Here is a 24,526-nt window from a genome sequence, read left to right as displayed (position 1 = left end):
TGGGTATTTACCCCAAAGATACAGATGGAGTGAAAAGAAGGGCCATCTGTACCCCAGTGTTTATAGCAGCAATGGCCACGGTCGACCAACTGTGGAAAGAACCAAGATGCCCTTCAAAGGACGAATGGATAAGGAAGATGTGGTCCATATACACTATGGAGTATTATGCCTCCATCAGAAAGGACGAATACCCAACTTTTGTAGCAACATGGACGGGACTGGAAGAGATTATGCTGAGTGAAGTAAGTCAAGCAGAGAGAGCCAATTATCATATGGTTTCACTTATTTGTGGAGCATAACAAATAGCATGGAGGACATGGGGAGATGGAGAGGAGAAGGGAGTTGAGGGAAATTGGAAGGGGAGGTGAACCATGAGAGACTATGGACTCTGAAAAACAATCTGAGGGTTTTGAAGGGGCAGGGGTTGGGAGGTTGGGGGAAGCAGGTGGTGGGTATTGGAGAGGGCACGGATTGCATGGAGCACTGGGTGTGGTGCAAAAACAATGAATAAAGTTACGCTGAAAATAAATTTAAAAAAAATTTTAAAAAAAGAAAGAAATGAGCGCAAGGAAAAAAAGGCGTAAGAAACATATTCTTAACTACAGAGAATACACTGATGGTCCCAGAGGTGAGGTGGGGGGTGGTGGTGGTGGGGACGAAGGAGGGTACCTGTCCTGCTGAGCACCAGGTGATGCTCGGAAGTGTTGATTCACTGTATTGTACATATGAAACTAATATTACACTGTATATTAACTGACTGGAATTTAAGTAAAAACTCAAGTAAAAAAGGTCGGTACAGAAACATTCTATTACCTGCTGCTAGGCCAGAGTGAAGATAAGAGGCCCATCTGACCCATACTTGTACAACACAGCGGGACCCGGGTAAAGACAGAATGCTGAGCAGTCTATGAAGAGAACAGGAATTGCTTATAGACTAATGAGAAATTGCTCAAAGTAACAATATGTCCCTGAGGCTGTCTGTTGGATTTTTTTGGATTCTTTACCTTTTCTGTCATTCAGCATTGAAAGCAAAAGAAGGACCTTTTCAGACATTCAAAGAGCTTGACAGTTTACCACACAGAAACCATGTCAAATGAAAAACATGATATTTTTGAGCACGAGGAATAATGAACCCAGAAGGATGCTAGTCAAGAGATCAAGGACACATTTATTTATAAGTATGTGGGGAGGGCGCTGTGGACTTGGAGGTGCGTGTGAGCATCCCAAATTCTTGTCTTCAAGAGTATATTAGACATATTGATTAATAGCTTTGCTAGGAAAATATGTGTATACTTGCATATGTTAAAACTGTTGAGGGAGAAATAAAATATAGGCACCAAAAAATCCTATTTAAGGAAAAATCCTATCTAGTGAAAAATCCTATATAAGGCAGTGAGGAATAAAAAAGTACAAAGAACAGCATTAAATGTGAACTCTCAGGGCAATGGAAGTCCTAGTTTTTCAGTAATCACAATAAACATAGGTGGGCGAAACTCAGACATAAAAACAAATCCTCTGTTTATTCAGGTCAGATTAGATACAACGTCGATTCTTCATGTTTAAAAGAACATATGTTAATTACACTCCCATAAAACATATAACAAAGGATTCAGTATTCAACAACAACCACAAACAACATTAAAAAATGTCTTGCAGATAGCCAAATTGTGGAAGCCTCGTAAAGACAATGAAGAGAAAATTTAAGAATGTAAAGAATTAGGACATTAAAAGGATTATTCACCACGACCAAGTGGGATTTATTCCAGGGCTGCAAGGTTGGTTCAACATCCGCAAATCAGTCAGTGTGATACAACACATCAATAAAAGAAAGAACAAGAACCATATGATACTCTCAATAGATGCTGAAAAAGCATTTGATAAAGTACAGCATCCCTTCCTGATCAGAACTCTTCAAAGTGTAGGGAAAGAGGGCACATACCTCAATATCATCAAAGCCATCTATGAAAAACCCACCGCAAATATTCTCAATGGAGAAAAGCTGAAAGCTTTTCCCTAAGGTCAGGAACACGGCAGGGATGTCCATTATCACCACTGCTATTCAACATAGTACTAGAAGTCCTAGCCTCAGCAATCAGACAACAAAAGGAAATTAAAGGCATCCAAATCGGCAAAGAAGAAGTCAAATTATCACTCTTCGCAGATGATATGATACTATATGTGGAAAACCCAAAAGACTCCACTCCAAAACTGCTAGAACTTGTACAGGAATTCAGTAAAGTGTCAGGATATAAAATCAATGCACAGAAAATCAGTTGCATTTCTCTACACCAACAACAAGACAGAAGAAAGAGAAATTAAGGAGTCAATCCCATTTACAATTGCACCCTAAACCATAAGATACCTAGGAATAAACCTAACCAAAGAGGCACAGAATCTATACTCAGAAAACTATAAAATACTCATGAAAGAAATTGAGAAAGACACAAAGAAATGGAAAAATGTTCCATGCTCCTGGATTGGAAGAATAAATATTGTGAAAATGTCTATGCAACCTAAAGCAATCTACACATTTAATGCAATTCCTATCAAAGTACCATCCATCTTTTTCAAAGAAATGGAACAAATAATTCTAAAATTTATATGGAACCAGAAAAGACCTCGAATAGCCAAAGGGATATTGAAAAAGAAAGCCAGAGTTGGTGGCATCACAATTCCGGACTTCAAGCTCTATTACAAAGCTGTCATCATCAAGACAGTATGGTACTGACATAAAAACAGACACATAGATCAATGGAACAGAATAGAGAGCCCAGAAATAGACCCTCAACTCTACGGTCAACTAATCTTGGACAAAGCAGGAAAGAATGTCCAATGGAAAAAAGACAGCCTCTTCAATAAATGGTGTTGGGAACATTGGACAGCCACATGCAGAAAAATGAAATTGGACCATTTCTTTACACCACACACGAAAATAGACTCAAAATGGATGAAGGACCTCAATGTGCGAAAGGAATCTATCAAAATCCTTGAGAAGAACACAGGCAGCAACCTCTTTGACCTCAGCTGCAGCAACTTCTTCCTAGAAACATCACCAAAGTCAAGGGAAGCAAGGGCAAAATGAACTATTGTGACTTCATCAAGATCAAAGCTTTTGCACAACAAAGGAAACAGTTAACAAAACCAAAAGACAACTGACAGAGTGGGAGAAGATATTCCCACATGACTTGTGAGATATAGGCTAGTATCCAAAAATCTATAAAGAACTTCTCAAACTCAACATCCAAAAACAAAAAATCCAATCAAGAAATGGGCAGAAGACATGAACAGACATTTATGCAAAGAAGACATCCAGATGGCCAACAGACACATGAAAATGTGCTCCACATCACTCGGCATCAGGGAAATACAAATCAAAACCACAATGAGATATCACCTCACACCAGTCAGAATGGCTAAAATCAACAAGTCAGGAAATGACAGATGCTGGCGAGGATGCGGAGAAAGGGGAACCCTCCTACACTGTTGGTGGGAATGCAAGCTGGTGCAGCCACTCTGGAAAACAGCATGGAGGTTCCTCAAAGTGTTGAAAATAGAACTGCCCTATGACCCAGCAATTGCACTACTGGGTATTTACCCTAAAGATACAAACGTAGTGATCCGAAGGGGCACGTGCACCCGAATGTTTATAGCAGCATTGTCCACAATAGCCAAACTATGGGAAGAACCTAGATGTCCATCAACAGATGAGTAGATAAAGAAGATGTGGTATATATACACAATGGAATACTATGCAAAAGAAATGAAATCTTGCCATTTGCGACAACGTGGATGGAACTAGAGCGTATCATGCTTAGCGAAATAAGTCAAGCAGAGAAAGACAACTATCATATGATCTCCCTGATATGAGGAAGTGGGGATGCAACATGGGGGCTTAAGTGGGTAGGAGAAGAATCAATGAAACAAGATGGGATGGGGGGGGGGAGACAAACCATAAGTGACTCTTAATGTCACAAAACAAACTGAGGGTTGCGGGGGGTAGGGGGGATTGGGAGAAGGGGGGTGGGGTTATGGACATTGGGGAGGGTATGCGCTTTGGTGAGTGCTGTGAAGTGTGTAAACCTGGTGATTCACAGACCTGTACCCCTGGGGATAAAAATATATGTTTATAAAAAATAAAAAATTAAAAAGAAAGAATTAGGGATAAAGTTTGTGATAGAATCACAAGTGGCTAAAAGGGCTGTATAATCTGCAGGCATCTTTACCGAGAGATTTGAAAATGGAGATGAGATGATTCGTTTTTTTGGTGAATGTAAGTGACATAAGTTGATCCAACAAAAGCTAGAATATATGAACGTTTCAGTAACCATGAGAAAATTAAAAATTTTCTGATATGTACTTTTATGAAAGCTACAGGATCAGTTTTATTGGTAAATTCTGCACCAATTTCTGAGTTGATGATTGTGCGTTATCCAAACTATTTCAGTGTTTAACCATCACTCTCTTTTAATGAGTAATTCCCAAACTTGTTATTAGAGCAGGAAAAAAGGCTGATTTCACTTAAGAATGTAAATATAAATTCCATAAACCAAATCCTAGCAAATTGCATCTAGTTGTGTTTAACATAAGCACATGGGCTTTGTCCGTAAGTGGAAGAGGTTCAGGAACAGCCTCTGTTGTAGTTAGGGTAAGATGAGCCCGTTGGGAGAACAGCACACACATGCTTGTGTCGGGACACCCTGAGCGTCCTAAGCTCCAGAGCCGCGGCTTAGGCTGAACGTCTACGCGTCACGGCAGGGCACTTCCTGACCAGGCTTCGGCATCTAACCAGAAACCCCACAGCAAGCAGAGTCGTGGCCGGGGGTGCTAAACTGTGGATCACAGTGGCGACACCAGCGTGCTCACCGCTGGCCCCTGTGATTCTGGGGTCTCCAGTTAAGGTTACGTGGGAAAGTAAAAGACAGGAGATGTTAGAAATGTCCAGTGGAAAAAGGAAGAGGCCATGCAAAGTCTACTGGGTAAGTAGGAACATGGAGACATAGAACAAGTAGAAGGTCAGTGAATAAATATCATGAACTGTCCCGTATGTGACGGCCAAACGCGTTCATTCTCAGGAGGAGGGAGCCCTACAGGACACTGTGGGAGAAAACAGGATAAAGTCTATAGGAGAGAAACCCCCAAACGATGGGATTTTTGTAAGGGGCAGAAAACGTTACCGAGTGCTGGGGAGGGCTGGAGAGACCCCTTTCACTCTGCCTGCCTCTCTGCCTACGTGTGATCTCTGTCTGTCAAATACATAAATACAAATAAAACAAGAAAGTTTTGAAGACAGCCTGAACGATGACAGTTCTGGTCTCCTAGAGAGAAGCAGGTGTCCCTGTGCTCCTGGAGGTAAAGTGACCCGTAGCGCAGTATTTTCTGCACGAATGGCATTTTCAGATTGGTGGAAAAAATGGATTATTCAGCAAACCTATTTATTGGGACAGTCGGTTAGCCATTGGAGGGAAAATTTCTACTTTCAACTCAAATTTACAGATTTGTCATTAGAAATAGTTGTACGAATGGTATAACAAAATTTAGTTAAATGCATTTTTTTAAGATTTTATTTATTTATTTGACACAGAGATCACAAGCAGGCAGAGAGGCAGGCAGAGGGGGGTGGGGAAACAGACCCCCTGGGATCATGACCTGAGCCGAAGGCAGAGGCTTTAACCCACTGAGCCACCCAGGCGCCCCTTGAATGTATTTTTTGAATTGTGGGATGGGGAAGGTGGTTCTACTAACAGAAGCCCTTAAAGAAGGGAGTGATCGATTCGCACATGAATCCTACTAAGCCCATCTGACTTGCTGAGAGCCACCACTGAGGACGTAAGGGCATGGGAAGCAGGAGGAGGGTGGCAGCGGACGCCGCAGACGGGTCTGGAGTGTATACGGGGTGCTACACAGTCATTAGAAAGTCCCCCAAAGAAGCAGACACGCGTGTGGGACAGGCGGTCTGCGTGCGAGCACATCTGGTCGGGAGTCCTACGGCGAGCCCCTCCGGATCCGCGAGAACAGTGGGGACACTCCTTCCAGTGCGGACCCACCGCAGAGCCGGTGGGTGCGGTGCACACGCATGTCCTGGGACCGCTACGGCCACTCCCACAAGTGTGCTCTGCACAAACTCACTGAGAAACATACGGAAATGTGCGGAGTTCTCAGGCGTCGGGAAGAACCGGAGACAACCCGGGTGCCCGCCAGGAAGGGGTTTGCAGGGTCCGCGTGAGCCTTCAGGAGGGAGACGCAGGAGCAGTCCTGGTTCCGGCTGGGAGTCATGCCAGTGAGCAGGTGGCTGTTGCTCTGGGTGTTCCGGGAGGACGTGCCTGGAAACACACCCGCAGCGTAGGTGGCCGTTGCGGCAGGTCGCTGTCGGGGTCGGGAACCGGCGAGCGCCGTCCGGGGCTGTGTGCCTCACCGTCAGGGCTGCGGCGCCCGCTCGCCCACGGGAGACCCAGCTGCTGCCCTACCTTAGGAGGCTCGTGCGTTTGAAAGGACGTGTGTGGCCTCCGGTGACGGGGCTGGCCAGAGACTCTGGGGACGGAGGGCGTTCCGGCAGCCCAGCGCTGCGCGGGGGACTTAGGCCTTCGCGGAAAGTTGCTGAGCCCGAGGGCGGTTTCCGAGGGCGCGTGAACGGACTGGGGTCGCGTTCTGGGACGGCCGCTGCCCCGTCGGAACAAAGCGTGTCACGTCTTCCCCGCCTGATGCCACCAGCCGTCTCCTGGAGGAGACCTCCCGCCGCACGTGGCTGACGGGGTGCCGTGCTGGGTGCCGGCTTCCCTGGAGGCTTAGGACGGTCAGGACGATGGCCTGGCACCACCCCTCCACCGCGTTTCCGCAGCCTCCCGTGCGGTCTACCCTGCACGCAGAGCGAGCTCACAGCCTGGTGCCGCCCTGGGTTCCCGGACCGCAGGGCCGGCCCTGGCCACGAATACCGCCCCACGCGCGGCCTCTCCGGGAAGCCGCAGCCCTGGCTCAGAGTCACTGCTTGCACTTCTCTCCGGTTCCGGGGTCTGAAGGTGGGAGGTGATGTCTCGCCTCATCCTGCCCTGCTGCAGAAGTGACCTCTTTCCTGCCCCGGGCACATAGGTCTGCGCGAATAGACACCATGTTTCAGGGTGTTAAACCGACCTGGCCTTGCTTGGTGCAGACGGTGCCTCTGCCAAAGCCCGGCTCCCAGTGGCTCTAATATCATGCGGACTCATGTTTTCTGTCTACATTCCACGTGTTTTCTCTTCCATGGGGGGAGGTTGCTTATTATTATCATTTTTTTTTATCATATCTTCCCCATTTCTGTCCATTCCTCACCGTAGGCTCTGGCACCACGTGAGGCACGACCCTGAGCCCCGTGCGGCTTCACAGCACCTGCCGCTGGACACCCTCGGCCTGTCCCAGCCCAGCCACGATGGGGACTGCTCAGGTAATGTCCCTTCTGTGCTCCCCATGTCCCGCGGGCCGGCGGTGGGACGCGGGCGGGGAGGGGCTCTGGCGTCTGGACGCCGCGCTGACCGCTCGGAGGCACCATGCCTATGGCTCTGCCGTGCTGGAGGACATGGCGGGGGCCAGGGGGTCGGCGGGGTCTCCGCCGCTGGCCGCCGGCCGTGGGGGGTGTGCCCAGTGTGTGCACGGGCCCGTGGAGGCTAGGACGGAAACCGCCGAGCGGAGTGGCTGTGCTCTTGTTCCGTTACGGTGGCCTTCGGAGGCTGTCATGTGGCGTCGGGGTGGGAGCATGCGAGCTGGGGACGCGGAGCCGCTCACAGCGGAGCAGGGACGCGCACATGTCACTGCTGCACGTTCCCGGAACACCCAGAGCTGGGTGCTCAGGAAGGCCCCGCGGGCTGGGACCCCGCTCCCTGTGTGCGAACACCAGTGTCGCAGGCTGTGACCTCCCCTCCCGGTGCCGCAGCCCCTACACACGGATGCCTTTGCTCCAGTGGTTCACGGGTGACAGAGGACACGTCCGGAGTTCTCGTATCTCCGGGACAGGTTTGTGTGGATGAACGTGGTAAGATTTCACGTGGACCCTTCAGAGCTGCTCTGTCTCCTGCGTCCCCTGGTGTGTCCCTCGCGGCCCCTCACACGTGCACATCTCTGTTCGCCGACACTTGCTCGGCCTCCTTGGTCTTCTCAGGAGGTGGCACTGACTTCCCCACAGCCGGGAACACGGTTGCCCTTCGCTGGACGTCCGTCTATGTAAGAGCCTTTGGGGAGGCAGAAGACAAACTGTCCCTTTTGTTTAATTTTTAATTGTCTTAACTTTTAGTGTTTTTTTTTTTTTTTAAGTTTACTTATTGATTTAAGTCTCTACCCAGCGTGGGGCTTGACCTGTGACTCTGAGAGCGAGAGTCCCGGGCCCGTCTGACCGAGCCAGCCTGGCTTTCTCTGTTACAGTCCCCCTAGGCGCTGCGTCAGCGGAGCCCACCCCTGAGGCCGCTTCCCGGCCTGGAGCTCAGGCAGACTGCCGGGCGCCAGGGACAGACCACTGCCTCTCCCCTCCACGGTTGGGGCAGCTCTGGGGACAGTGTGTCAGTGGTGACAGTTGGGTGTTTGTCCTTGGGGAGGAGTCTTTCACCACGTGGCGAGTGGCTGAGGTGCAGGGCAGCCCCCCCAGGGAGGCCGTCACCGGAGCCTGCCAGCCGCCCGCCCACACCCCCAGGTCCCCCTACGAGATGCAGCTCCCCATAATGGGAAGATGCTTGATCCCGAAGGGGCCTGCAGAGCTGAGGGAGCAGCCATGGCTCCGGCCTCCCCCGGGACCCCTCCTGCCGCCGCCTCTGTCACGGGCCTGGCGCCCACGGCTGGCAGCAGAGGCACCTGGAGGCCCCTGTCGGGTTCTGCCTCAGGAGGGCAGAACTCTCCTTTTGGGGAGCCGTGGGGAAGGTGTCCCTCAGTTCTGAACTGCCTAATCCTTGGGGGCCGGGCGGTCCTGGGTGTGGGGGACATTCCGCCGCTTCCCCCACCTCCGGCCTCCGGAATGGGCCGTCCCTCCCCCGTGAGCCCGGCCGTGTCTCCTGGCCGTGGCTGCCAAGGGTCGCTGGCGGGAAGCTCGTCCCCGCCCACCGCACTCAGAAACACGTGACATTTTCCAGTTGCTCAGAAACCCCTTAGCTTTCAGGATCCAAGGACCTGTTTCTCTGGTCTGGATGCCCTGAATTTGAATTTTCTCTCCTTTTTTCCTCATTAGTCAGGTTTGTCGATTTTAATGATCAACCTGAACCAGATTTTGTTGTCATGGATTATCGGTGTTGTTTTTATTCTGTCTCTCTGATACCTGTTTGGGTCTGATTATTTCCTGTCTTCCCCTTACTTTGGTGTTGATTTGCCTCGATTCATGTTTTCTAGCAGCCAGAGATGCAGGCGGCTGCCCGAGACGCCTCCCTCTCGAACGGGCGTGTGTTTAAGGATCTGAGTGTCCCCAGGCATTCTGCCTTGTTGGGTGCAGGAGATTTTTGTGTTTCCATAAACAGTCTTGAGGTGGTTAATTCCTGGGAAGAACACAGTCCTTCCTTCGGGCTCCGTGGGGTAGGAGCTGTCAGAGGCCCTTCTTCCCCGGTCCCCTCCGTGGGACTGGCCCTGCACTGGCCAGGACGGGCTGCCCGACTAGCCGTGCTCGGCCTCCACTCGGTCACTCGGGTCCCTCCGTCGTCTTCTCTCAGAGTCCCCGTAATGATATTGCTGTAGGAGGGTGTTCTTGTTTTCCTGCTGTGTTGGGGATGTACTCCCTTCTCTCCCACCACGGACCTTTATATGGATTTGGGGAAGGAAAGGGAGCCAAAGGATGATGCCTTTTCCACCTGGATTCCGTCTCTCTCTCTCTTTTAAAAGATCTTATTCAGGTATTAGACAGGAGAGCACAAGTAGGCAGAGCAGCAGGCGTCCCGCTGAGCAGGGAGCCCAACGTGGGGCTCCATCCCAGGACCCCGGGATCATGACCTGAGCCGAAGGCAGACTCTCAAGGTCCACCTGGATCCCGTCTCCCTCAGCTTCTCTGTTCTGTCCGTGGAGAGACGTGGGTCACCTCCCTGGGAGGTCTTCTGTCCACTTCATATCACTCCTTCTCCAGGGGGCGGTTTGCCCCCGTAGCCAGTGGGTGTTAGAAGGTCCAGACAGTTTCTCATTTGTTTGTACAGCTGCATGAGGGCTCTGCCGGCATCTGGTGGGTCGAGGCCATGATCCCACTACTCAGCCCGCCCCGCCCCGAGGAGTGACACAGGCCACATGTCAGGAGCCGAGGTCGAGGAAGCTCGCTTTGCTCTCATGATGTACTCTGTTGTCCTTCCGCATCCTCGAGGGTCTGAGCACACAGGCCAACGTGATGATATGATCTCGATAAACGGTTCCTCTTTGGTAGGAGGAGTTTCTGCACAGGAGCCCTTAGGACAGGCAATGGTCTGCATGCAGACTCGTTCATCTGGATCATATGGAAAACGCACGTTGGATTGTTTGGAATGGCGGGATGTTTCTGAAGCAGCCCACTGGAATCGTCCCGATGCTGATCTTTTCGCCGATGCCGTGGCTCCGTGCACAGGACCCAGTTCTGGCCGTGGTGCTGCCCTCAGGCCCGACTCCGAACAGAATTCATGGTTCTCTGGTGCTCAGACAAGGACGAGAACAGGCTGCATTTTGAGATTTGTCTCGTTGACAATAAGAGAAATTGTAGAAAGTGTTCGTAGTGTTGCTGCTGCATCAAGCCACAGTAATTTGGAATGTGGAAATCCGGGTTATTTTGCGAAGGAGTATTCCCTCTCCTCCGGGTAACGGTGAACAGGTCTGCGTCGCTCCGAGGTGAACTTTACACAGGGTGAGGAACAGAGCAGCACCACGTGTGCGCCTGTCTGCCGACACCAGAAGCAGCCCCTTGTAAAGCCGATTCCTTTTCGCTGGGCCGCGTCATTGGTTTTTAGTGCAGGTTCTCGTTAACTTTGACAAACCCAAACGCTTTTTTCTTTATTAAATGTGTGAATTCAATTTGGTTTAATTTCTTACGAACTAAACCTACTGGTGCTTCCTTTCCTTTCTCCCTAACTAGCCAGAATGCCAGGGGTCCTCATATCGCCTGTCTGTTGGTGGAGAATCCAGTTCCTGGCCTTGCGGGGTGCATGGAGGCCTGGCGTGAACGGGTGTCCCGCACCTGCCTGGCAGTTGGAAACCTGGGTTCTGGCTGTGATTCGTCTGTGACTCTCCCTTGACCGCAGCAGAGCGTGTTCCTCTCCTTTCTCCCTTCGCCGTCTTCCCGTGCGGGGTGTGGGTCGTAAGCCCGTGTCTCCCTTCTCGCGGTCAGATCACGTTTACCTGCAGGGACTTCGGACATGCATGATGAGTAGCTAGTGATTGTGTTAGTAAATACTTCAACTTTTTTAGTTAACCAACTACCTATGTATTAAGGATAAATTGTACAAATTATTTTTGAGACTACCTTCTAGCTAGCTAATTCAGAGATTTACTTGTAGAAATTGTGAACACCGAAACTGCAAATTTTTAAAAAAGATTTTATTTATTTATTTGACAGAGACAGCGAGAGGGGGGACACAAGCAGGGGGAGTGGGAGAGGGAGAAGCAGGCTTCCTGCTGAGCAGGAATGATGCGGGGCTCCATCCCAGGGTCCCGGGTCATGATCTCAGCTGAAGGCAGATGCCCAGTGACTGAGCTACCCAGGTGCTCCTATGATCGTACAATCTTTTATTTGTCGGCTTTTTAAAAACCATTCGAATGACATATCTTACCATGGAAAATGAGCATAAATAAAAGATTCAGAGATGGTCATTATTGACATTTTGGTTTTGTTTTCCTATTTTCCTAGGTCCTTATCTGTAGATACACACGATTTGTATTAATAAAATTATTATACCAATTATTTTTATAACAGATGTTTTAACAAATCACTGCAGAATATTAGGACAACTCTCCTTGTCTATAAAAATATCTAATAATATTTAAATATTATTAAAATATTATTAGATATTTTTATAGCGGTGGAGTCTACCATGGTATGGGCATCAGGTGCCGGTGATGTCCCCTTCTCTGTTAATGTGAATGACGCCTGGACAGGTCACCTCTGTTCAGCTAATTACTCTATTAGAACACATTTGTGAGCTTAAAATGTTTTAAAAGAGGGGAAGATTTTAAGGATTTTCAGCACACATTTCAGTACAGGTTTTACAAAAAGTTGGTCCTCACACGTGGACTGCACACCTAACAATGTTCGCTTTTTATATTTTCTGTATGATTGTGGCTCGTCTGTGTGCAAATGTATCCTGGGGGAGGTAGAGTTGTGCACGGTCCCTGGAGGGTGGTGCCTGGCTTAGCTTTCGGGAAGAGTGCCACCGTGGAAGTGCTGGGTGATCATTGAGGGTGGAGGAGTGGGCACAGGACGGTCTCCCGGACATGGGCCTCCCCCTGACGTCCGTTCCTTGAATGACAGCCGCTCAGTCCACCATTGCACACCGTTGTAATGAGTGTGTTAATCTGACTTCGAAGTCCGCGTGGACGCAAGACCAGTCACATGTTGGACCGGCGTGCTCTAGCTGCCGTCAGCAGGACTGGTACGGGTGCGCCGGGTACGGGCGCTGGTACTTCTTACGGCGTTGACGATGCGTCGCCGTTTTCCTGTGACACGTATGCAATGAGTGCTGATCTCTGGTGATGTCAGGAGCGTTGATGTGGCCAGATCACTCATAGAAGTTTCGGGGAGGCATAGTGCTAGCAGAGGCATCCTGGGCCCTTGTCCTGAGAGAATTCAACTTTGTTTCTGTAACAAATGACCACAAACGTATTGGCTTAAACAACATGAATTTTTGGTCGTAGAGCCAAAAGACCTGACCTAGGTCGGTCAGGCGTCGAGCACAGTCTCACTGGGCTGACGTCGAGAGGTCTGCAGCGCTGGTTCCTTCTGGTGGCTCCTGGCCTTTCCCAGCTCCCATAGAGGCCCACGTGTTCCCCAGTCCGTGGCTGTTGGCGGCACCCTCGTCTGTGGTCCTGGGAGCCAGGAAACCGTCTCTGCTCTCGTGGACGCATGTTATCTCGGGATGGTCCCTGCACCAGAGCCCTTAATCCCACAGGCAAAGTCCCTTTTCCATTCGAGGTGCTGCGTTGGCAAATTCTGGGTTTGACTATGGGCATCGCGGGGGCCATCACTGTGTCGCCACAATATGGACGTGTCGTGTAATCTAATGCTTGGCTCTCATCATTGGAGAGTTTGTTTTACATGAATTTGAACAAAATTTCTACATTTCCAGGAAAACGTTGCAAAGTGTAAGTTTTTCCTCTTTTATCTGTGTATTTTATCTATGTCGATTTTCAGAATGTCACAGGCTTAGCTCCTTTACCATTTTTAAAGCAGTGGAAAAAATTGTTTATTGAAGCTGATGATTCCTCAGTAGGATCTGGATGCGTAATCTTAATTTCCGCACAGTGACACATATACACACAATTAAGATGTCGTCCTCGTTAGGAACTGAATAGCGGAAGGATAGGAATCATGAGTGTGAAGTTCCAGCGAGAATTAACCACCTGCAGACACTCAGGCTGGCGAGGACACAAGCACCGTCTCAGGGTGCCGTTGTATGCAGTCGTTTTGAACCTGTGCCCCCAAAGAGCTCCGTCTCGGCTGGAATCCAGGAGCCCAGGCGGAGGAAGGGGCAGGAACGCTGTCGGTCGAGCGCTGCGTGCGGGACACGAGAAGGGTTTAGACACAGAGCCCAGCAGGTGCGGGGCCCAGTGCTTCGGTGTGCGCGCTCTGAAGGCAAACAGACGAGCTGGAGAAAAGATGGACAGGACAGGACAAAGCGCTCCTGTCTCGGGAAGAATCTCCGAAGAGATTTGGGGCGGATCCAGGCTGAGGAGTACGTGTCTTGTTTCCCAGCACCGCGAACCTGGTATTCAGGACATTGTTGTGGGAACCAACTATTTCTAGTTTAAAACAACATAAAAGGACAGTTGTCCGTTCCCTCACTGTGGACAGTTTACCTGCATTTTAACTTATATTTCTTTCGGGGAGTTGGATCTTTTTGCCTTAAAAAAAAAAATAAAAAAAAAGATTTGTCCTTCTCGACCAAATCTCTGTAAAGAAAGAGCAGGTTCCAGAAACAGCGTTGGGGTCATGTCGCCGCTGTTGCCTGCGTTTCCCAGCTGCACAGGGTAGACCGCTCTTATCCCGATGGTTGTATTTGTAGTGTCTTCCCAAGTGTGCAAATGTGCTCTGCTTTAGTTCTCAAAACACTTAACTTTGAGACTGAGACTTCATAAAGTCAAACATGGCCGTGATGTTCAGTGTTCCTTGTGTGTGTGTGCGCGAGTGTGTCCATGTGTGTCTGTGAGTGTGTCTGTGTCTGTGTGAGAGTGTCTGTGTGTCTGTGTGTGTTTGTGTGAGCGTAATCCTGGGAGCAGGATGGTGCCTGTGTGTCCTGTGTGTATTGGGGGTGTGTATGAGTGTGAGTATCTCTGAGCAGGTGTGTTTGTATGTGTCTCACGGTGTCTCTGGGTGCTTGTGTGAGTGTGTACTTGGTTGTGTGTCTGGTGTGTGCGTGCGGGCGCACATGCACCCCGAGGAGGACCAGCTCTCTGATCAGGCCGAGAGCCCACGCTGAACTTGGTTCACAGCGCAACTGAATAGTTAAATGACATAAGGAACTGGCTTAAGAGATTAGCCACTATTTTAAATATTTCAGTTTTTCTTTAGCTCCTTAGAATGTCTCCTGCTTCTGTTTAAATATTACTTCTTAAATCTAGGAGCCAGCGTCTGGGGTTGGGCACATCCGGGGAGAAATCCGTGGAAAGTCAAAGCCTCGTTGAAGGGCGGCCGGGCCTGGCTCTCGGGTCCGCGTCTGCTCTCCCGGCTGCCCTCCCCCCGCGGCCCCTCGCCCCTCCCTAGCACAGGTAGCCGGCACGCAGAGCCGTGCTGGTCGTGGCGTTCACACTCGCCTCCCCGGCGTGCCTGCCCATGGCCGGGCAGCACGTCTAGTGGCTCTGCGGAGCGGGCGGCGGCGCCCCCTTGGGCGTCGTCACACTCGCCTCCCCGGCGTGCCTGCCCATGGCCGGGCAGCACGTCTAGTGGCTCTGCGGAGCGGGCGGCGGCCCCTTGGGCGTCGGCATTCTGTGCAGTTTCCGGGTGCGTCCAGCCAGCTCTTCCCACGAGCCTCAGCGTCCCTCATGTGAGCCTGGAATTACAATTTCTCCTTCCTCCACGCTGGGTTGAGTTGCCAGACCCATGAGCTGCTTAGAGAATGATAATCGGTGTGTCTGTGATGGTGGCCGTTCTCTCTCAAGTCGGCCTGTGCACCTGCCGTTCTCTCTCAAGCCGGCCTGTGCACCGGCTGGCTGGGGCCTGCTCCCCACAGCGGCCACCCTCCAGTGTGTCCCCTGCTGCAGGCGACGCCCAGATCCCCGCTGCACGGTCCCCACTCTGGAACACGTGTGCACCTGCTGCGTGAGTGTGTTCGACGCAGACCTTCCTCCAGGGTGTGCAGACCCGCTTCCTTCCTCTGACGACTTTCGCTCCCAGGACGAATGGATCCCTCCTTACGTAACAAAATAAACACCTAGATTTAAAGAACCATCTGCAACAACAGAACATAACAGTAACACAACAGCTGTGTTGTTCTTAAGAACTTTTTTCTCTGGTCTTAAATTTAGACACATGGATCCCACAGACACTGTCGGGGAGGAAAGGGAGAGCGCGCGGCAGAAGCCGGGCCGGCAGTTCTTGGCGGTAGCTCGGTTTCTTAGCTAAATGTCACGGTTTCCTCATGCTTCTGGTGCCCACAGTTCTCGAAGCAGACAGGCTGCCTCTGCTGGAATCGCCGGCGCGTGATACACCTGTCCTCCTGTCCTGCCATCTCGGCAGACCCACAGCACTGCAGGGTGCGCCTTCCGACCCCTGGTACAACACAGTCGGCGTGGTAGCGATTTGGGGGTTTCCTCTTGTGAAACGTCTGGGCTCTAGCCGGTCACCATACACTCGTGTTTGAATTGGTAAATGTGTCTGCTGCAGTGTAGATGGCCAGTTAGAGTTCTTTTTAAAGATGTGTTTATTTGAGAGAGAGAGCGAGCAAGAGAGAGAGAGAGAGAGAGATGGGCACGCACAGGCCACCGGCAGGGGTGGAGGAGGAAGGCGCCAGCGGGCTCTGGAGCAGCGAGCCTGATGCGGGCTCAGCCCCTTGACTCCAAGATCATACCATGAGCCCAGAGCAAGAGTCAGATGCTCAGCCAACGGAGCCAGCAAGAGTCCGATGCTCAGCCAACGGAGCCAGCAAGGCGTCCCAGTTGGTGGAATTTTGGAAGAGTCTGTGGGTCGCAGCTTCGCACGGAGCCTCCTTTGATGAGGTCTTGCCTGAAGCTCAGTGCGGAATGGCAGACATGCAGACGGGTTCGCAGGCTTGCTGCCAGGCCTGTTTCTTGTAGGTTGGTCTGCGCTGTGGGAGGAGGCCCCGCAGAGCCCTTCTGGGACGGGCCGTCACCTGCCAAGCCCGGCCGTCATGCTTCGAAGGCCGCTGAGGCCGGTGGCGGGAACAGCTCCTTGGTGACGTGTGAGCGGCTCCTTCTGGATCAGGCAGGAACGTGGGGCCTGCGTGTGGCTGAGGTAATTTAAGGATGAACATATGTGATTCCCCCCAGGCGTGCTCTCCATGTCTGTCACCTTGGGCCGTCATGACGAGCGGCCACAGAGCAGGGACTCCAACAACTAGAATGTGCCGTCTGCTGTCCACGATTCGGGTGTGGGTGCGGTCTCTCGGGCCCTGTCCTTGGCTGGTGGACGGCCATCCGTGGAGGTCACGGGCATAAATGGATGAAGGACCAGCCCAGTGTGCTGTGGAGGAAGGCTCCCCGTGGAGACGGTGGACTGGTTTGCCGGAGACCATGTCGTGGATTCACGTGATGAGACCACGTTGGTGTGTTCTGGCCCCAGATTCTCAGAGTGGTCACTGCTTTTGAGAGTTGGGGCAAACAGACAGGAGTTTCCCATAAGTGAGGGTGTTGAAAATCTCCTGAATGGCCTGGACGGGTTCAGACTTTGTGCATCTTGTCAGCATCACGGTCATGGTGATGAGGGACATTTGGAGCGCGGTTGGTGCTCTGAGACCCGTGTGGACGTGTCTTTTGGCCACTGTGGGCTAGGCTGTGAGCATCCACTCCTCTCTGGTGGCTGGGAACCTTTCTCTGTTACGGAAAAGAGCTTTCTGGAGGCAGTTTACCGAGACCACGTGACAAATACTGTTGTTGACCTAATTCTAAGGAGCCGGATGGAGTAAGAACGGGGCCGGGACGACGAGCGGAACAAGCCCGTCACTTCGTTGTTGACCCAGCACCGTGGGCGCGGGAAGCATCTTGTCTCTGCATCAGAGGGGAGACACAGGCTTGCCCTGGGGTCTCCGAAGGGAGGCTCCCCAAGAGTCTCGAGGGGCATTGGTGGGCCGGAGGACCTGTCCCACATGAATGCTGGGTTTGAAGGATGGTCTATCTGGAGGGATGTCCTCAGAGGGCACAGCACCCCTCCGCATGCCCCTGCAGAGCCCACATGGCATTGGGACTCAGGATGGGCACCCAGGGGACAGCAGGAGGCCCAGGGGACAGCAGGGACCCAGGGGACAGCGGGGACCCAGGGGACAGCGGGGACCCAGGGGACAGCGGGGACCCAGGGGACAGCAGGAGGCCCAGGGGACAGCAGGGACCCAGGGGACAGCGGGGACCCAGGGGACAGCAGGAGGCCCAGGGGACAGCAGGGGCCCAGGGGACAGTGGGGACCCAGGGGACAGCGGGGACCCAGGGGACAGCGGGGACCCAGGGGACAGCAGGAGGCCCAGGGGAGAGCGGGAGGCCCAGGGGACAGTGGGGACCCAGGGGACAGCAGGGGCCCAGGGGATGGCAGAGGCCCAGGGGACAGCGGGGACCGGGAATGGTGGAGGCTGGTTAAATGAGCTCCTGGTGGGTTTGCCTCTCACCTAGAGCGATGTTCCACGGAGGAGATCGCGGCCCCTGTCAGGTGGTAGCAAGCTTCCCGGAGCGTGAAGTGCAGCTCGGTGTGACCTGGACGGACCTGGGGGGTGGTTCTGGCCTCCAGCCACCTTCCGACGAGTGCACGTTCACCGGCTCTGGCTCTAAGGATGGCCCCGAGGGATGTGTTGTGTTTCTCGTGTCCCCTCCCCTGAGTGAGGGTCCGAACGTCTGCTCACTTCCCTGTTGCTTTCTGCCTCTCCTCGTCGCGGTGCTCCGTCTCTGCTCAGCCGCCGCAGCTGCGCACGTGCTGGGGTGTCCTGTCCCCGCCCCACCGGGGAGCGCTTTCCTCTTCTTGGAAGGGCGAGGCCGGCTTTGAAAGTGCGCCTTGTGGCGCCAGAGTCCCCGGCCCCATCTGTGTCTCGGCACCCTCTGCGGTGACAGGGAGACGCGGGCATCGCTCGTGGGGGACTCCGTGCGCCCGCAGCTGTGAGGGGCCGCCCCTCCCGCGGCGGTGACCGGAGGACGGCGGCCGCGCTCGTCATGACGTTCCTTGAGGAGGCTTTGCCGGCTCGTCCTGTGGCTCCTGCGGAGCTTGCCGTGGACCGGCCGGGCAGGCTCGCCGGAGGCAGCAGGCGGGTCTGACGGTGTCTGTTTTTGGCACTCCGGAGCCTGACGTGTCGGCTTGCTGAACTGATGAAACCAGGTTCCACCAAGACTAGCAGCTCCACGTCCCCGAAGCGGCCAGGGAACAGAAGAGTAAACCTTCCCCTCCGAGGGCTCTCTTCGGATGCCTGCCGCGGCCATCACCCGCCTCCCTGACTGCATCACAGTGTGGGACGCTGTGGGGTGAGCGTCACTTTCCCTCTTGGCTTGAGGTTGAGCCCCGTCTCCCCGGTGTGCCTTGCTTCCCCAGCCACAGATGGAGCTGGACACCCGGCGGGAATTCAGTGTGTGCGTTGAGCACGTGTTAGGAGCCCGTCCCTCTTGTGGACACGGCAAAGTGGAGGGTGCTAGAAGCTGCCCTGGCCGTGCGAGGACCCCAGCACATACCCCAGACAGACCCTGGGCGCGCGCAGACCCCAGCACAGTCCCTGGGTGTGCGCAGACCCTGGCGCAGACCCTGGATGGACCCCAGACGGACCCTGGGTGTGTGTGGACCCTAGCACAGACCCCAGAAGGACCCTGGGTGCACGCGGACCTAGTACAGACCCCAGATGGACCCTGGGTGCGTGCGGACCTAGCACAGACCCCAGACGGACCCTGAGTGCACGCGGACCTAGCACAGACCCCAGATGGACCCTGAGTGCACGCGGACCTAGTACAGACCCCAGATGGACCCCGGGTGCGTGTGGACCCTAGCACAGACCCCAGATGGACCCTGAGTGCGTGCGGACCTAGTACAGACCCCAGATGGACCCCGGGTGCGTGCGGACCTAGTACAGACCCCAGACGGACCCTGGGTGCACGCGGACCCTAGCACAGACCCCAGACGGACCCCGGGTGCACGCGGACCTAGCACAGACCCCAGATGGACCCTGAGTGCGTGCGGACCCTAGCACAGACCCCAGACGGACCCCGGGTGCACGCGGACCTAGCACAGACCCCAGATGGACCCTGAGTGCGTGCGGACCCTAGCACAGACCCCAGATGGACCCTGGGTGCACGCGGACCTAGCACAGACCCCAGATGGACCCCGGGTGCGTGCGGACCTAGTACAGACCCCAGATGGACCCTGAGTGCGTGCGGACCTAGTACAGACCCCAGATGGACCCCGGGTGCGTGCGGACCTAGCACAGACCCCAGATGGACCCCGGGTGCGTGCGGACCTAGTACAGACCCCAGACGGACCCTGGGTGCACGCGGACCTAGTACAGACCCCAGACGGACCCTGGGTGCACGCGGACCTAGTACAGACCCCAGATGGACCCTGAGTGCGTGCGGACCCTAGCACAGACCCCAGACGGACCCCGGGTGCACGCGGACCTAGCACAGACCCCAGATGGACCCTGAGTGCGTGCGGACCTAGCACAGACCCCAGATGGACCCCGGGTGCGTGCGGACCTAGCACAGACCCCAGATGGACCCCGGGTGCGTGCGGACCTAGTACAGACCCCAGACGGACCCCGGGTGCACGCGGACCTAGTACAGACCCCAGATGGACCCTGAGTGCGTGTGGACCCTAGCACAGACCCCAGATGGACCCTGAGTGCGTGCGGACCCTAGCACAAACCCAGACGGACCCCGGGTGCACGCGGACCTAGCACAGACCCCAGATGGACCCTGAGTGCGTGCGGACCCTAGCACAGACCCCAGATGGACCCTGGGTGCACGCGGACCTAGCACAGACCCCAGATGGACCCCGGGTGCGTGCGGACCTAGTACAGACCCCAGATGGACCCTGAGTGCGTGTGGACCCTAGCACAGACCCCAGATGGACCCTGAGTGCGTGTGGACCCTAGCACAGACCCCAGACGGACCCCGGGTGCACGCGGACCTAGCACAGACCCCAGATGGACCCTGAGTGCGTGCGGACCCTAGCACAGACCCCAGACGGACCCCGGGTGCACGCGGACCTAGCACAGACCCCAGATGGACCCTGAGTGCGTGCGGACCCTAGCACAGACCCCAGACGGACCCCGGGTGCGTGCGGACCCTAGCACAGACCCCAGATGGACCCCGGGTGCGTGCGGACCCTAGCACAGACCCCAGATGGACCCTGAGTGCGTGCGGACCCTAGCACAGACCCCAGATGGACCCTGGGTGCACGCGGACCTAGTACAGACCCCAGACGGACCCCGGGTGCACGCGGACCCTAGCACAGACCCCAGACGGACCCCGGGTGCGTGCGGACCCTAGCACAGACCCCAGATGGACCCTGAGTGCGTGCGGACCCTAGCACAGACCCCAGATGGACCCTGGGTGCACGCGGACCTAGTACAGACCCCAGACGGACCCCGGGTGCACGCGGACCCTAGTACAGACACCAGATGGACCCCGGGTGCGTGCGGACCCTAGTACAGACCCCAGATGGACCCCGGGTGCGTGCGGACCTAGCACAGACCCCAGATGGACCCTGAGTGCGTGCGGACCCTAGCACAGACCCCAGACGGACCCTGGGTGCACGCGGACCTAGCACAGACCCCAGATGGACCCTGAGTGCGTGCGGACCCTAGCACAGACCCCAGACGGACCCTGGGTGCACGCGGACCTAGCACAGACCCCAGATGGACCCTGAGTGCGTGCGGACCCTAGTACAGACCCCAGATGGACCCCGGGTGCACGCGGACCTAGCACAGACCCCAGATGGACCCTGAGTGCGTGCGGACCCTAGCACAGACCCCAGACGGACCCTGGGTGCACGCGGACCTAGTACAGACCCCAGATGGACCCTGGGTGCGTGCGGACCCTAGTACAGACCCCAGACGGACCCCGGGTGCACGCGGACCTAGCACAGACCCCAGATGGACCCTGAGTGCGTGCGGACCCTAGTACAGACCCCAGACGGACCCCGGGTGCACGCGGACCTAGCACAGACCCCAGATGGACCCTGGGTGCGTGCGGACCCTAGCACAGACCCCAGACGGACCCCGGGTGCACGCGGACCTAGTACAGACCCCAGATGGACCCTGAGTGCGTGTGGACCCTAGCACAGACCCCAGATGGACCCTGAGTGCGTGCGGACCCTAGCACAGACCCCAGACGGACCCCGGGTGCACGCGGACCTAGCACAGACCCCAGATGGACCCTGAGTGCGTGCGGACCCTAGCACAGACCCCAGACGGACCCCGGGTGCACGCGGACCTAGCACAGACCCCAGATGGACCCTGAGTGCGTGCGGACCCTAGCACAGACCCCAGACGGACCCCGGGTGCACGCGGACCTAGCACAGACCCCAGATGGACCCTGAGTGCGTGCGGACCCTAGCACAGACCCCAGACGGACCCCGGGTGCACGCGGACCTAGCACAGACCCCAGATGGACCCTGAGTGCGTGTGGACCCTAGCACAGACCCCAGACGGACCCCGGGTGCACGCGGACCTAGTACAGACCCCAGATGGACCCTGAGTGCGTGTGGACCCTAGCACAGACCCCAGATGGACCCCGGGTGCGTGCGGACCCTAGCACAGACCCCAGACGGACCCCGGGTGCACGCGGATTCCCACAGGGACGCCTGACGGATCTGGGAAAGCCTTGCTGGTTCATGCTGCGCCTCCTTGTCCCTCCCTAACTAGAGTTCAGAGCCCTGAAATCCGTGAACGGAAGCCTGCTGTGAATTATGGTTATTACTTTATAGTAATTCTTTCTTTTTTAAACGCTGTGTGGGCCAGGTACTTTCCCATTTCAGTGTTGTCCAAGCTCAGACCTGTCGTGTTCAGGAGTCCCACGGCCAGAGCAGGAAACTCTCAGATTCCGGTTCCCTCGTCTTGGGGTGGGGTCCAGGCATCTGAGTGTTGGACGCTTCTAGAAAATTCTAGAGCACAGCTGGGCTTGTGAGCCAGCCCTGCACACACATAACGTGGTGGTCTTTAGGACTCGCATTTAACCTGCAGTAGACGATGTTCGATAAGCTCGCGGTGACGCATATTCCTCTGTCCATCGACCCATCGCATTTGGTGTTTGAACCTGGTGAGTCCCGCGCCCAGAAAGACGAACATACAAACAAGGTCTCGTAAATTCTCCTGTGGCGACCCCCTTGTCACTGTCCCTTTGGTCAAGAGCCTGTTCCAGAGCCTGCTGTGCCCCCTACGGCAGCCCACCCCTCTGGCCCGGCTGCTGACATTCTGCCCGGGACCCCTCGGGTCCGTCCGCTCCTGCGTATCCTCGACTCTGTGGCTGAGTCCTGGCCATTTGTCTCTCCGGAGGTGTTTGTACGTCCCTCTTAGTACACAGCACCTTCTCTCCTGGGGCCCTTCAGCCCAGACAGCGTCCTGGAGTCCACATCCTGCCGCATGTGCTCACGTGGTACACAGGCGTGTTCCTCTGTCTGCTGTACGTTCTGGGTCCTGCAGCTGGGTCCAGAGGCTGGGTCAGGCTCATGTGCCTTCCTGCGGCAAGATGGGGGGTTCTGGTGTGTTCCGGCAACGGGGTCCCGTCACGTCTGCTGCTCTCCATGGTTTCAGTGGCAGTATGTGGTCAGTGCTTAGGTCCATTAATTTGCTGGAGATGAAAAAAGATAATATTTTAGTCTTTATCAGCTGTAATTTGGGATTGTCTGTGTTGAAACATTCTATTTCATTATGCGATGCAACAGTTCATGTAGGAAAGACAAGATAAATGAATTATTTTTAAAGATTTATTTATTTAAAAGAGCACAAGTAGGCAGAGAGGCAGGCAGAGAAAGGAGCAGAAGCCGACCCCCGTGGAGCAGGAGCCCCATGCGGGGCTGGATCCCAGGACCCTGCATCATGACCCGAGCAGAAGGCAGACACTTCACCGACTGAGCCACCCAGAGTCCCCCAGTTAATGAATGAATTCCCATCATTAGAAAGTAATATAATGGCAGGGATTAAATACCCGTGGTGTGTTTCAGTGTGTGGTTACTTGCTTTCGTGGTGCTGACGAGCCCATCTTGGCTGGGGTGTGTGGGGCCGCTTCCGACTTGGGCTCTGAGCCCGTGACACAAGTCTGGAGTCTATTCACTTATTTTTAAGTTTTCATTTGAGTTCCAGTACAGTTAACATACAGTGTCACACTGGTTTCCGGCGTACAATACAGCGACTCCTCTCTCCCGCACACCACTCCGCGCTCATCACGGCGGGCGCCTCCCGCACCCCCGTCACCTGTTTCCCTCCGTCCTGCACCCCCCGGCCCCTCTGCGTGTTTCTGTAGTTGAGTCTGTTTCTTGGTTTGTTGCTCTCTGTTTCTCTTTTATATCGCCTTTGCTCGTTAGTTTTGTTTCTTACGTCCTGTCTGTGAGTGGAGTCACGGTATTTGTCTCATTTAGCATCACACTCTCTAGCTGCATCCGTGTCTTTGCAAATGATGAGATTTCATTCTTCTCGATGGCTGAGGGACACCGTGTCAGGCACGTGCGCCGCATCATCCACTTCCGTTCATCAACCGATGAACGTTCGGGCGCTGGCCATACAGTCGCTGCTGTTGATGGTGCTGCTACCGCGGGGTGCTTGTGCCCCTCGGCATCACTGTTTCTGTATTCTCTGGGTAAGCGGCTGACTCTAGGGTCTCTGATGTCCACGCCATCCGTTTTCTGTCCCAGACCTGGAATTAGCCAGTGTCTGAGGAGACTTGATTTATTTAGTGAAAGTGGTATCTGGAGAAGACAGTCTTGTTTCTCAGGACGCTGTTGCTGCGGGTCAGTCGCTGGGTCTAGACTTCAGCTGGACGCACACGTGAGTTTTTAGACAGACTGCTTTATGCATTCATAGCGATACTCAAATTCAGGACTCTGGACTCCTCACCATGCCTCTTCTGGTTGCATTTGTCTCTGTTCGTTCCATGCTGGAAATCCCGACTTCCAAGCGCGCAGGAGATAGCAGTCGGAACGCCGGATGGCCAGGTGTCTTCTCTGTCCCACGCCGTGCGTCCTGGCTTCCGGCAGTCTTAGCATAACAAGGTGAAGACCACCGGAATGACTGCCGGA

At 54.3% G+C, this 24,526-nt stretch overlaps 1 protein-coding gene across 3 annotated transcripts in view; it reads left to right on the top strand.

The window, feature by feature from the left end:
- The window catches only part of DLGAP2 (DLG associated protein 2), a 776,206-nt gene that overhangs the window by 74,003 nt on the left and 677,677 nt on the right, over positions 1–24,526 (top strand). The window contains exon 2 of one of the 3 annotated variants that reach the window (XM_082715287.1): positions 7,308–7,414. The exons of the other annotated variants lie outside the window; for them this stretch is intronic. Coding sequence (XP_082571413.1) covers positions 7,400–7,414 — 15 coding nt within the window. The 5' untranslated portion in view covers positions 7,308–7,399. The remainder of the gene's footprint in view (positions 1–7,307; positions 7,415–24,526) is intronic. 3 annotated transcript variants of the gene reach the window in all.

Source organism: Mustela nivalis, assembly GCF_964662115.1.
Source record: "Mustela nivalis genome assembly, chromosome: 20".
NCBI classification, from domain to species: Eukaryota; Metazoa; Chordata; class Mammalia; order Carnivora; family Mustelidae; genus Mustela; species Mustela nivalis.
Note: the sequence above shows the minus strand (reverse complement) of the source record. Positions and strands in the feature narration are given on the sequence as shown.